This window comes from Branchiostoma floridae, chromosome 2 (genome assembly GCF_000003815.2).
Source record: "Branchiostoma floridae strain S238N-H82 chromosome 2, Bfl_VNyyK, whole genome shotgun sequence".
Taxonomy (NCBI): domain Eukaryota; kingdom Metazoa; phylum Chordata; class Leptocardii; order Amphioxiformes; family Branchiostomatidae; genus Branchiostoma; species Branchiostoma floridae.
In genome coordinates, this window is record NC_049980.1 from 21,249,379 (window position 1) to 21,263,359 (window position 13,981).

Consider the following 13,981-nt stretch of genomic DNA (forward strand, 5'->3'; position numbering starts at 1 on the left):
TGAAGAAGTTTGTTGTTGTTCACTCCTCACATGAAGAGGCCGCCATTGTATTCCTTTCCCAGCATGCACATGGAGAGTGTTGCAGCTCACTTGTCACTAGATTGATGAATTTTGACAGAGGGTTAGTACAATAAAAAATTGAATATTTGCAGCGTCAAAACTATTGCTAAAACTATAAAAAGAACAGATAGAGGTTAAATTAGACTTGTTTTCATGATAAAATGTACCTAAATTTTATTCAATTCGGAATGAATTTGATAAATATCTAACACTTTAAAAAAACATACCCCAATATCTAATGGTCTAGTCCTACCCGAATGTCAGATACATGTGTACTTCGATTGGGTACAGGACCTGACATAAGACATGATCTTTCCGCTGGTTGGCTGACAGCCTCTAATCCAGTTATCGGTTCGTCAGAGGAAATGAGCTGCAGGTTATAAGGCAATCATGGCGGCAGAGATGAAACCAGGTGAGACACGTAAACACCTATGAAAAAGTACCACAAACTATGATCTGAAATCGCAATACCACAAGATATAGCGATAGTGTAATGTGTATAGTGACCGTGCACATGTTGGATTAATAATTTGTATCTCTTACGTACAGAGATCCTCATTATAAGTCGTTGTAGTTACGGTATGTGGATATCATGGTCTTCAAGTTCAACCCCGCCCCCAACAGTTCGAGATGTAAAATTATGCAACGTTGCTATTGTAGAAATATGAGTAAAAAAAAACACACGTAAATAACACAGTGGTAAAGCTATTTTCGAATGCTGCGTTTTGTACAGGAACGTACGGCTCCTTTCAAAGGATGTCATAAAATGATAACAACCCTGCCCCCAAAATAATTTTTGTGGCTCATCTACCTCTGCCCACATCCCCACCCTAAGTGTAAGAAGCGAGGAGAAACAGTCTACTGGCTCCTGGGATTCAAACCAGCTTACAAACCCAACGCTAAAACCATTACGCCAAAAGAGTCAGACCCGTTTTGCATGTTCAGTTTGGCGTCGCTTGAACCCCACTGTCACACTACTCCCCCTTTCCTTTTTAGGATTCGTACTCGAATCTCTGAGTTCGACATCCCTGTGTGGGACACCTTCTTGCCTGTTAATCACAGGATCGGCATGGGAACCAATTTAACGGTGCACACACCAATTCTTCCGCGACAGGGGTCCGAGATAGTGCGCGACCGTGTTTGAGTTCAAATTTCTCATAATCTGCTGCGGAGTGGCATTTAATACTGGCATGGCTAAAAAGCGTAAGAAGTGATGTGTTTTTGGTGCAAATTGGTTTTGGGCCCGAGTGTCACTTTCTTGTATTTCTACGCGTCGGAAGTGATTCGCCTGTTGACCCAGATTCCCCGTCCATATGCGGTCTGTGAGCCGTGTTGCTATGCCTCACGCGTCGGGTTATTGTAAAAATCTCAGTGTTACGATTTTCTTTATTTTTTGCTTGATTAATCTTAGGTGTATTCTCTTTCCGACAATATCAGTCATTTTCATGACTAAAATATAGGTGATGGGTTTATTTCCACGTCAAAATGCCCCTTTTTTTGCATACTTTTTTACGTGAAAAAAACTTTTCTCCCCCAAATATTACGAAAAGTAGAGAGAGTGAAGAAACTGAAACCTGGCTGTTCTTAAAGCTGGAATGATACCCTTCATTCCCATATACGGCTTTTCTGCTTTAGATTTATTTCCTTGAAGAGACGGCCTCTTGACTTGAGGGTGCGCAGCCTCGATTTGAGACCCCAAATAAACTGGGGTGTGCACCGGTAAGAAGCGAATTTGAACCCGCACCGAACCAGGGCTGCCAGCACACAAACCCAATGCCTAAACCGTTACACCAAATGGGTCAGATCTGTTTGGCATTTTCAGTTTGGCAGCGCTTGCACCCCACTGTTGGTTCCCTCAGTCCAATCTGCCTCTTACAAAGTTACATTACCTGTGGAACACCCACAGAACATTTTGATTCTATTATATATAACACATATCCACACTTTTTAAGGAGCTAATGTTGGATGGTGAATTTCCATGAGAAGGGCAGTCATTTCATTGTGAATTCTAACACATGCCTTTAAAGCATCTAAAGGTAGACTGCTACATCTGTGAATCACCAGGCAGGTGGTTAGCAAATTTCTTTACACATAACAAAGATCATTCTGTTTTCTACATCACTACAAATTCCAAGTAGGGAAGGCATGTTGCAAATCACAGGTATAATTTTTTTCAAAATTTCAATATATGTCTGCTCTTCCCCATTATCATGTGAGCCTAAGCCAACAGGCTCTTAACGGTGCACACACCAATTCTTCCGCGACAGGGGACCGATGTAGTCCGTATTTATTTTGAAGTAAGGGTTTTTTCGAGGCTTTTGTGTGCCCAGTGGTTTAGTGTAGGAGACGTGTGTTGGATATAGCTCGCTGTTTTCATGAAGTGCGACTCCTATAGCTTCATTTTGGTTAGGTTTGGCCGGCGAATCTTGGCTTCCTGGTATCGCTCCGAGGCCGCAAACTGTGATGCGCCCGGAGCGGCTTGGCCGATGACGTCACAACTCAGCGCGTCCGACACGCGTCAGGAGATCCGTTATTGTAAGAATCCCAGTGTTACGATTTTTTTCTTAGTCAGATATGTTTGTCAGTATAATACATGTTAACTTCCTACCAAGTGTCGTTTCCAACTAAACTTTCCTTCGTGGTGCGCGGCGCCGTTGAAAAAAGTCTCTTAACTATAGGTTTCAATGGGAGAAAGAAACTGGTGTGTGCACCGTTAAAATGAGCTGTGCTAGAGTAAAAAATAACGTTAGGACCGCGGAAATGTTGTTTTCCCTAGGGAATCGGGTACCCTAAATACATTCCAGTTGAAAAAATTTCGAAATTCCCATGTTTTAAAATTTCGCGTTTTTAGGCCGCCCCCCTCCCACCCCTGGCTAGGCATGACCTCCATTCCAAGTTCGGCAATTGTCTATAGGTCACGTGATATGCATATCGATGACGTCATGTTCTTGTGGTACATTTTCCTATATAAGATCAATAAAATCCGACACGATAAATTCAATTTAAACTCCAACCTAGCGGCCGCAAATGTGTTTAGAGCCCTCAGAAAACTTTGAAAATCTCACATTTCTCAATGCCGCCCCCGATGACATCGCTCATGTCCGAGTTTGCTTTTAAAACTTTGGAGCGGGTTCAATTGGGAAGGTTAGAATAGTTTCATATCTAACGTCTAGACCCCATATACATGGTACTGAGTCTGAATTTGATGAATGGGGAACTTGATTTCGAATTGTAACCAAATACGGTGTTGATATGGTGCTAGCCTCTTTTGGTGATGATACAGCTGTTATCAATTTTGGCGGAAACAACCAATTTCCACATTTCGCTCTGCCGATGACGAGAGGTGCTGAGCAGACAGAAGTTCCAAAACAGCCACGGTTTTCAAGTCGCCATGGCCTTCTACATGTCCAGGCCGTCAGAACCGTACTCGACGCATCTCAAACAAATTCTCATGGAGAACAGCAAAGATGTGGGGAACTGTCGCGAGTGGAAGGGGCACATTAACAAAGATGGGTACGGGGGTTACACTACTCGGAACCCAACGAACGGAACTAGGTACACGTTGGCAGTGCACAGACTTGCCTACTTTCTGTATACGGAGTGGCGGCCAGCGTTACAGAAGAATATCCATGTCAGCCATAGATGCAATAATAAGCTCTGCCTACGTGTGGATCATCTGTCATACGAGCCAGCTTGCATCAATGCACAGAGGACCAGCTGCCAGGATCAAGGGGCATGCTTCACCCATACACCGTTCCGGGATTGTATACTATAGAGCAACGAGTAGTAAGGTAGGTAGGTACCCCCCCCCCCCAACACACACACACACGTGCGCGCGCGCGCGCACACACACACACACACACACACACACACACACACACACACACACACGCACTCACTCACTCATAACTCAGAAAATACACGAACAAGTATGTGTGGTGCACGTACTGTACGGAGCATCTTTATTTCAGAGAGGGAATAAAGATAGAGGCCACCATGTGCCCCACATTTAAAAGGCCCGACGGCCTTCTCTTCTCATCATTCGTCTTTCACCACGTCAGTTTTGTATGCCGTCTGGCTACACATCATGTGTCGGCGAGACCGTCTCAGTCTCTGTGCCGCTAGCTCCTTCCTTCTTTTTATATATGCTTGCGTCTTTTTTCGTTCTCGGTGATATTTGGCTCTCCTGTCTACAGCTAGCAGCGTTCGGCAAGCTGTGCCACCCGGGAGAAAACCTGAGCCGGCGGCCCTGTTCAGACGGCAAAGCGACTCGCCGAGGCCGCCGACTGCGGCTGAGTGGGCGGCACTGCCTGCACGCATGTGGCCTGAGGTGCGGAAAGTATTGTTTTTTGGGAGTGACTTCTGTGTGCGTCTGTGTTGTGCCTCAACTGGGTTTGTAGAAAGGATGTGCCGTTGCTTCCAGACCATTTTTCTCGATAGTTTATAATCTATTACGGTTTGCAGTTGTGTTCGGTCCTCATCAGTTGGTATGATGTAAGTATGTCGTGGTAAGTATGTTGGTTCATGTTCAGGATCGGCGCGGCAGATAAATGATAATAATGTACAATTTGAATGATTACCCGCAAAACACGACAGAATGTTGTCTTTGGCTGCCTGTACGCCATTCAGAAAGTTGGTGTCATCGGTTGGGAATTTTTTTCTGGCCCTGCGCAACTCTTCAGCGCAACGCTTTGACAGCGCTTTTCCTAAGTAAGAGGTGAACCATATTCTTTGTTTTTTGGGTACTTTTTTTGGTGGGTTTGTCTCCCCCCCCACTAACTGGTCGCTTAATTTTACTCTAAATACTTTTCTCTTTTGTCCCCTAGATACATGAACATGGCAGTCAAGCTTTTCGATGTTGACATCATTAACTATCTCTTTTCCTGCCTCGCGTACCCCGTCCATAATATGTGAGTCGTTGTCACACAAGACCTTGTTCGGAAACACGGGGTTCTTTTTTTGCATTTCAGTGACAGCCCGTTTAGCCAATACTTCTTCTGCGTTTCCAATCGGCTCTGCCAGGGGGAAGTTGGCCGTGCATGACGGGCCGTGATTCCCCCTGCAGCTACAAAGTTTGTTAGCAAAACTGTACCCTACTATCATATTCTCCCCTGTTACTGATTCCATCACTGGAAGGGTGGCCTGCGTTGAGTTTTGTGAGTACGAATGGTAAGACGGATTATTGTACGCCCCGTCCATGGCGGCTATGGTCAGGGCGGTCTCCCCGTCCTTCACGTTTTCCCCCCGGGCCTCACACACTTTCCTAAGCTTCCCCCTGTTTTCTGCTAAAGATTCCTCTGTTTCCCGAAGTACTAATTCTGAGAGTTTGTTTGTTGTTTTTTGTAATTTGCTGCTTGTACCTGTTTCTGTTGCGCCCATTAATGTGGTTACCCCCGTTATGCCCATCGGAACTTTTGTCAGTGCCAGAGCCATTTGCACTGTCTTTTTTGGTTGTTTTGGACCCCTGGTTACCCCCTCCCGCCTCTCTGCCTCTTCGTATAATTTGAATCTTTTAGTATGAAAGCCGCACTTGTCGCACTGTAGAGCTTCTTTATATCCCGTTCCAAATTTTCGTTCGAACGCGGGTGGCATTGTGACGACAGGACTAGAACAATTTGGACGTTGTTTTTTATGTAGGTGGTTAAAGTTATTCATTAAGTCCATAAGGGCCGGTGGGTACATGTCCCTTGACTCTGGCACATTTTTGGTCTGAACATGAACGGATGACATACTTTCCAGTAGGCCGGGAGTGTCTTCTTTCGGTCGGAGTCGTCCAGGTGTTTCGCAGTTGGTAGTACGGGCCATTTGGTAGAGATGATTTTCTAGCCGCTGGAATTTTTCTATCGGGGGAGGTGATGTGTTCCATTTTTCTCTCGGCTGGTATGGATGCGCCACTTGAAATCGCCCCTTGCGCCGCCGACGGCTCTCTCTACTAGGGCGTCCGCCCGCGCCAGACATCGTCACCTCTTGAACTTCTTGACTTTCCGCATGAAGCCGGCGTTGCACCTCCTTTTCATGCTAGACCGTACAGCTTACATCTTGATGTCTGTAGTGTGCGCCATACTTAGAGAAGCCATAAGACACGCAACAATGAAATCTTTATTACTTCTTTATTGACCAACAATCATTCCATTATGACGTTCGGGCCATACCATGTTCGAGAAGGGGTGAAGATCTGTAATCATACATTCGGCCATGATAGAGTTTTCGAAGCATCCGACTACCATGTACATTTCGGTCTTTTATCACTCTTTTACGACTAGGATGATATACATATGTCCGCCTAGAGTTTCTCAAACTACCTAAACGTGTACAAATACTAAACTTCTGCAAGATGGGGCAAGTTATCCCGTATAATCTTCAAATGACTTGTGCAAATCTGTTGTTTAGATGCATTTTCAGTTGAATGCATCTGAATATACTTATGTCTTGTCATGCGAGGAATGCTATACTGGAATATCCAACATAATAGAAACAACCCCTTATTCCTTCTCTACACACACAATGTCGATTTTGCTGGCTAATATCTGTCGCTAAGTGTATAGGGGGCAAAATACGTGACAACGTCAAGTCAGCTGCAGTGTACGCTTCTTCCGCCAGGCGGCCCCAAAAACCAGCCCATTGACACCTGTTCTACATGCACCTGTTACAGACTATTGAATAGCGGTATCCCGGAAATTCTTTCGGCGATGGATCAACCAGGATTTCTTTAGTTCTTCAAGTCAATTAAGATACATTAATTAATATTAACGGTGCACACACCAATTCTTCCGCGACAGGGGACCGATGTAGTCCGTATTTATTTTGAAGTAAGGGTTTTTTCGAGGCTTTTGTGTGCCCAGTGGTTTAGTGTAGGAGACGTGTGTTGGATATAGCTCGCTGTTTTCATGAAGTGCGACTCCTATAGCTTCATTTTGGTTAGGTTTGGCCGGCGAATCTTGGCTTCCTGGTATCGCTCCGAGGCCGCAAACTGTGATGCGCCCGGAGCGGCTTGGCCGATGACGTCACAACTCAGCGCGTCCGACACGCGTCAGGAGATCCGTTATTGTAAGAATCCCAGTGTTACGATTTTTTTCTTAGTCAGATATGTTTGTCAGTATAATACATGTTAACTTCCTACCAAGTGTCGTTTCCAACTAAACTTTCCTTCGTGGTGCGCGGCGCCGTTGAAAAAAGTCTCTTAACTATAGGTTTCAATGGGAGAAAGAAACTGGTGTGTGCACCGTTAAGTTTTTCAACTTTGATCGATTTTTTTCCCTTTCATTCACAGAACACATTGCAGCAATGGATACAAATATCTTGTTTCAAAAGTACACCATCAATGAAGTAAAGGACACTGAGAAAAGGGTCAGGTAAGGATGGATATGTACTGTAAAGTTGAAAGATTTCTGTGTTGGTAAGCAACACATATAGATGTAAACGTGTATCAGGTACAAACAGTATGACAAATGCTTATATACCTACATGAGTAATTAATGTCAAATTGTTATGGATACAGTAATAGAATGCAATTAAGTGTATACCACACTTTCAAAGATACAAGTGGCATTTGCTTTTCTTGTTGAACAGGTCTGACATTGAAAGGAAGAAAGAAGATCTGAGGCAAATGGTTGGGTAAGGACACACTTGTGCAATCTCATTTTTTCAACTACTTTTTTAGGGGATGCCTTTTCTTTACTCCATAACATAAAGAAAAAGTGGTTAAGGTAGAAGCTAAATGTGTTTGTGTAATGTTTGAACATTGTAGTGCAATAAGGTGCTTATCATTAGAGGGGTGAAGTTTGCCTCAGTCAAAACTGGCCAAGAAGTCCACTCAGGGGACAATAGAATCTGGTCTATGTCTGGTATCTAGCGCCAAAAAGTGGTCACAATGGCCATGTGGTCCTTGTGTAGAGGTGATCGCGTGTCAGATTTGACTGTATCTCTGATTGCTGTGTTCTTATTTCTAGGGAGAGGTACCGTGATCTGATCGAAGCAGCAGATACCATCCGTGAGATGAAAAACAGTGCAAATAATGTAAGTATTCTTTGTATAGATCATCAAAATTTTGATCCTTACATGTAACACAAACTGGACATACTCAGGACAAGGTTAGGCCTGCATAATAAATGACACTTTGTGTTACAGGTTGGACAAGCAGTGTCCAGCATGGACAAGTATTGCCAACAACTACAGAAAAATAAAAAGAATCATGCCAGGGAAAATATGGAGGCTGCAAAAAAGTGAGTTTTGCTTTATTGTACCTGCTTATAATGTACCCTGATGACCAACTTGTCTTGTGACTTTGCATTTCTATATGGTCACTCATGTTTCATCATTTTTCTCATGGGTTCTGTTGCCTTAAAGTCATGATCATGATCAATATTGCTCTTTATCTCTTCTACAGAAAGGAACATGATGCTTTCTACAGCATCGCAGCTGAGATAAAGCTTCTTTTGGACATGCCAGAAAAGGTACGTATATTCCATGTACAGTAGTGAAGAATCTATCTCTACAATGTATGCCTACTCATCTACAAGCCAACAGGAGAATCCGTCATCTTAGTATCATATTCTTATGGTAATGTTAACTTTATGCAGCTGTTGTGCTGATGTACATTTGTACAAGGATGGTTCACAACCTAACTTGATGTCCTATGATTATGATGAAAAGCAACTGGTATGATAACAACTAATCAAAAGCAACAAAGTGATGTGTTGTTCTTATATTGTCAGATCTGGAGTTCCTTAGAGGCAGATGAACTTCTGTCTGCGGCCCGACTCTACCTGCTGTCTCGTCACATCATGACCAGCCTCCACCTGGACTCCCCCTCACCCCCTCCCTCCACTCAGAGCCTCCTCACCTTCTTCCCCATCCTGTCCAGACAGTGGTCTTACATCAGTCACTTCAAGGTGGCCATTTTAAAGGTGGGCCTCTTAAAGTAGGAGTAACAGGTTAAATATACTCTGGGCAAAAATATACATGGGGTATATTCTGGCCAGAGGTTTATTATATCCTGTTACACTGGTCAGTAAGTGCAATGCCATGTAAATACATCATACTCAAATACTAGAGTTGGCTCAAGTTCATTTCCTCCATTACTGATGACACTTTGTTGGATCCCAAAACAAAGAAATTGTTTTGAATAGTGAAGCATTTAGCATGCACAGACATAAGGATTTAAAGCTTACAGTGAAACTAATATGAATATCTTTATTTGTGCTGCAGAATGCAAGAAACATGTTAAAAAACCCTGATGCAACTGAAAAGGTATGTGACAGTTGATCTTATATTGAGCTTTATCCATTTTGGAATAAAAGCTGTAAATACTTTGGTAGAATGGTTTAGCAAAAGGGGATTCTGTTTCAGTCATGGCAATGCCAAAGTAAGATAAAGGGTGTTAGTTCTTAACCTAATGTAACATAGTTCAATGATTACTATTGTACGGTACTGTGGTAGTGTGGTGTCCAGTACAGACATAGATCCTGTACCTTTTATGTTTGACCACTTGTTACATCTAGGCAACTGCAGAGGCCCTGTGCTCCATCATATTACTGGAGGACACCTCCCCGAGACAAGTATTCACTGAGTACCTCCTGGCCAAAACAGTATGTATATCTGCATAGAATTTGTGTTGTTTTAACCTTAATTGTGCATTTATATGTAGGTACCAATACCTATTGGTTATGGGGTTAGGCAGCAGGGAGAAGATTAAAATGTATGGTGGTACAGAAGGTTCCTTGGAAATGTTTGAAACTTTAACTTTGAAAATTGATTCTAAAGCAGTCAAAATTCACAGGTGGTAACAACCAGCACAGTAAACAAACAATCCAACTACACTTTCGTACCTCATATAGGGGTAGCTTGGTAACTTTTATATAGGAATGCTATGGTTAACTGTTTATGGTTATCATTTGAACCAACAATTACAGATCATTTTCTTGTATTTCAGAATACAGTCCAACAGTTGTGTCATCCAGGACAGCAGGGTACGGAATTATTTATCATAACGCGAGCAACAAAAGTTGATAATGGATCAATCCTTGGCTGTTCAAGGATTCGAAGCTTATTCTTAGCAAGAGATACAACATTCTTGGCTCCAAGGGCTCTTTACAAAAATGCATACAGGACCTGTACATCTGTCGAAATTAGCTGTTCAAACAGTAAAAATGTGTCTGTGTGTTGGTAGATTTTTTTTACATTACTATTTTTTTGCACACAGTCATTACACAAAATGTTCATGCTGTTCACCCCTTGGCCTGCAGGTGGCAGTATCAAGGCACATGTGTGTGGTGTAGTGCAGCTGATTGTGTCCACAGTCAGACAGATGCATGCAGTCTTCTATTCACCTGAAGCTGGCAGTATCAAGGAACAAGGTACGTGCACAGGCCTTTTTACCCTATTTCCACACTCAACTGGTATTGCTTACTTTTTAACTTTAGGTTATGAAACAAGAAGACCTTTTAGGGCATTAGTGTTTTTTGAGAATTTTGAGCATTTCTGATTTGTTATATGTAACTTTTTCTTCAAAGGTGTGGTATAGCTATATCTTAGTTTTTTATTGTATGGATAAAGACATTTCTGTTTACATGTTTTGAATAAAAAGTTCCTTTCCCATGTTATTGCAGCCTGTGACCAGCTCTTGACCACCCTGGGTAGTGTGAGTGGAGACAGAGCTGCTCCTGTGTACACCCTACTGGAAACTGAGCTGAGAAACAGACCTTTTGCCAAGCACATACCCTCCAGGATTGCAGGTCTGTTTTTTTCTTTAATGGTACAAAAATTATGTTTTGATGAGAAAGAAAGATTGTAAGATGCTCTTTCGATGTAGTAAAAAACAACTGTATACCAATACTTCGGAAATCTTAGCTCCATGATTCTGAAGGTTTTTGGAAATGTGATGTGGAATGTAACAGTAGTGAACAATGTTCATCACAGTAAATACATCAACTGGAATATCGCGATATTCTTACATGTGTGACCAATTGCAATGATTTCTGTCTTTGCTCTCTACCATCAGAATTCTGTCCATCCTTAAAGACTCTGGCCAACCCAGTATCCCAGGAACACCTCCAGGCCAGCTGTCAGCAGTGGATCACTACGTCAGTATCCTCCTTCATGTTAAATCACATTAAAGATGTTGAACTTCTAGTAGATGAAGATGGAATATGTTGACCAATAGAGAAAGCTATTGAATTAAAATGACAGAAAAAGTTTTTGACAATTAGAGTAAGTAACATGTATATTTCTGTGTATAGATGTACAGATTCTTGGGTAGAGCACCTGCAGTAAAGTAGGAAGAGGATTTTAATTGAAAAACTATATGTTTGCAAATTTATCTGTGTTGGCAAATGATATTATGAAACAGCAGTTAATGAACGTCATCTAACCAACACCAGCAATAGTTGGGACATGCAGACCCAACTTTCTCTGTCATGGTGTTTTTGCTCCTGACAGAATTGTTAGAGTCTGTAGATGGTTAGATTCTATTATTTAATCTATAGGGAAAAGGGTAAACACTCTTATTTGTACCTGTAGCCAAAAGATTGACATGTTATAATCAGCAGATCAAATGTCTCTGTTATACACAGATGTGTGGAGACCATCCACAGAGGAGTTGGGGAGTTACTGGGCTATGTCAGCACCATCAAGGGACTGGTGGCCATCAGAGATGCAGTCTGGGACATGTTGGCACAGGTATATCTGGGTTGTGTCATACTCTGGTGTTGCATGCTGCAATAAAGCTTTGGACATGATATGTATATATACCTGGGGTGTTTGCTAAGAAGTGTTCATATTAGAGCAAGCAAGGCATCTTACACCATGACCATGCTTTTTGCATGGGGTTCAGCTGTTAGACTTGGGAAGAAGTTTTTTACACCCTAGCTTTGGAACTGTAGGTATTTTTTGATACATTGAAAGATAACTAAAAAAAGAAAATAGTTCTGTAGAAGAAAAAAATGAGTTTTAAATTCACATCTGGCATGTAGATGATTAGGTTAAGATAAAGGTATTTTGAAGCAGAATATGGAAGTAAGCACTTAATTCACATAATTGATTAGGAAAGATGACTTTACAAGTAACTATGCAACTAACGGAAGTCTACCGTATTGGGAGACTGATTATGTCCCTACATTGTATACATGTGTATATTTTTTCCGTGTATAGGATGGGGCAGGTATTAAATGGAGTGAGGTCTGCCAGCATATACTCCATAGAGATGTTCTGGTCTGGGAGGAGTTTCTCAGGCCTATCCTCATCAACAGGTCTCAGGTAGGATAACACATTCTACTGTACCATTGAAAGGATGGCATGAGATGTTTTACCTTGTGTCTTTTTAACTTGTTTCCCCTTGATTTGTTTCCGGTAGTCAGTAACAATTTTTGCTTGACTTTCAATTAAGGACTTTTTTCATCAGAGAAATAAGGTATATTTTGGGTTTGGGTGCATTCACAGTATTTCTTTGTTTTGTACATGAAAAAGTTTTTATTCAATATATTCATTATACCAGAATGTAGTTGTTCCTTTTAGAGCACTGGTCTTGATACCCTTAATGGCCCTTTTAAATGTTTCTCTCATTCTCTCACAAAAAGTAGATATTGACAGTATTTCTTAAGCAATTTACAGTGTACTGTACCAGTATCTGTACATTTGAGACAATGGAGATGCAGGTGTAGGTTGTAATGAAGTTTTCCCCCCAGGTCATTATTGAAAGCCAGTGCAGCAGTACTGCTGAGCTGTCCCTCCAGCTGGTCACTAATACACTACAGGAACTGGCTCATAAAACCAACACAGAAAGGTACAGTGTGGAGTATGCTGTAATACTAACTGTCGTGTGGTGTACCCATTGCGAAAAGTACTTTTAGTGCACTGTGCCCCCCTCCCATCTCTCAGATTGAACTGAGTAGATCATGTTGTACTAGAACTCATAGAAAACTCATAGAGTTTATCAGGCCAGGTAGGAATGGTTGGTTCTATTTTAGGCTGGGAGTCCCATTTTATGTTCCTTCGGAAAGACCAAAGCTTTCCCTGACAGCATGTCCGAGCCAAGCAGTCATCCCGTAAAAATGTGTAGATGTATTTGGGGTGTCTTTCCAGAATAAGAAAATTTTCCTTCCATCCAAGCTTTCTTTTCAGATAGAAAGACAGACATAATGTTTGATCAGCTTGTTGTTTTTTGTCCACCCATGGCAGGACTCTGCTATCTGAACACAATGTGGCTGGTTATGTGTGGACCGAGGTGTCCAGTGACATGCCGTCCAGGTCATCCTGGTTCCACAGCAAGACTGGTGAGGAGTTGGGAGGCCTAGCCATGAAGGCTAAGGCCTTCACACCCAGAGTACAGAGGTGAGTCATCACAATCTAATTACTGGAAATCATGAAATATATTTGGTGCTTTTATGTTTGCGGTTTTCTTGTGTTCACACAGCAAACATGTGCTCTGTCTGCTATTGTTATGCTTTTTTCAACCACAATGTTAAAACCCTGCAAAGACATCTTTCCCTGTGAAGTTAAGTCGTTGCAAACTAAATGAATTTACAGGATTTTCATTGCTATATTGTAAATTAATGGTTCTGCACATTGATTCTGTTGTTAATGAACCTGTGTTGTAATCCCAGCTTGTGTAAGAAGATGGACAGCAGGTTGGAGTCCCTGCTGGAGGATGTGTCCCAGTACACATCCGTGACCCAGCATCACCGGGACATCAGTACTGGAGGGGACAGCTCTACAGACCCCCCTCCTTTTGACAAGTTTGCAGACAACATACATCTGGAGAAGTATCTGCAGAATGGATGTACAAGCTGTATCACCAGGTAAACTTCAAAATCAGTTTTGCATAGTCTTTTTTTGCTAGTCATTTTTCCTGCATCACACATGAAAAGATTGCAAGGTTAACAGTCCAAAAGTTCTGGTACAGATTTTAGCTAACGCTAAGGCCCAT

At 42.2% G+C, this 13,981-nt stretch overlaps 2 protein-coding genes across 3 annotated transcripts in view; one reads left to right on the plus strand and one right to left on the minus strand.

Annotated features, from left to right (window-relative positions):
• LOC118406238 (SKI family transcriptional corepressor 2-like) overlaps positions 1 to 114 on the minus strand; it is a 15,382-nt gene extending 15,268 nt beyond the window's left edge. The window contains exon 1 of one of the 2 annotated variants that reach the window (XM_035806179.1): positions 1 to 114. The gene's annotated coding sequence lies outside the window, so the exon portion shown is untranslated. The other variant, XM_035806174.1, reaches the window with a different exon arrangement.
• Positions 115 to 301: 187 nt separating this feature from the next.
• Positions 302 to 13,981, plus strand: part of LOC118409031 (conserved oligomeric Golgi complex subunit 1-like) — a 26,888-nt gene continuing 13,208 nt past the window's right edge. The window contains exons 1-19 of the mRNA XM_035809905.1: positions 302 to 472; positions 7,331 to 7,412; positions 7,630 to 7,674; positions 8,010 to 8,076; positions 8,188 to 8,282; positions 8,447 to 8,513; positions 8,775 to 8,966; positions 9,268 to 9,309; positions 9,561 to 9,647; positions 9,992 to 10,028; positions 10,305 to 10,415; positions 10,668 to 10,793; positions 11,060 to 11,141; positions 11,631 to 11,736; positions 12,208 to 12,312; positions 12,741 to 12,838; positions 13,234 to 13,386; positions 13,659 to 13,853; positions 13,923 to 13,930. Of these exons, the coding sequence (XP_035665798.1) occupies positions 451 to 472; positions 7,331 to 7,412; positions 7,630 to 7,674; positions 8,010 to 8,076; positions 8,188 to 8,282; positions 8,447 to 8,513; positions 8,775 to 8,966; positions 9,268 to 9,309; positions 9,561 to 9,647; positions 9,992 to 10,028; positions 10,305 to 10,415; positions 10,668 to 10,793; positions 11,060 to 11,141; positions 11,631 to 11,736; positions 12,208 to 12,312; positions 12,741 to 12,838; positions 13,234 to 13,386; positions 13,659 to 13,853; positions 13,923 to 13,930 (1,720 nt within the window). The 5' untranslated portion in view covers positions 302 to 450. The remainder of the gene's footprint in view (positions 473 to 7,330; positions 7,413 to 7,629; positions 7,675 to 8,009; positions 8,077 to 8,187; positions 8,283 to 8,446; positions 8,514 to 8,774; positions 8,967 to 9,267; positions 9,310 to 9,560; positions 9,648 to 9,991; positions 10,029 to 10,304; positions 10,416 to 10,667; positions 10,794 to 11,059; positions 11,142 to 11,630; positions 11,737 to 12,207; positions 12,313 to 12,740; positions 12,839 to 13,233; positions 13,387 to 13,658; positions 13,854 to 13,922; positions 13,931 to 13,981) is intronic.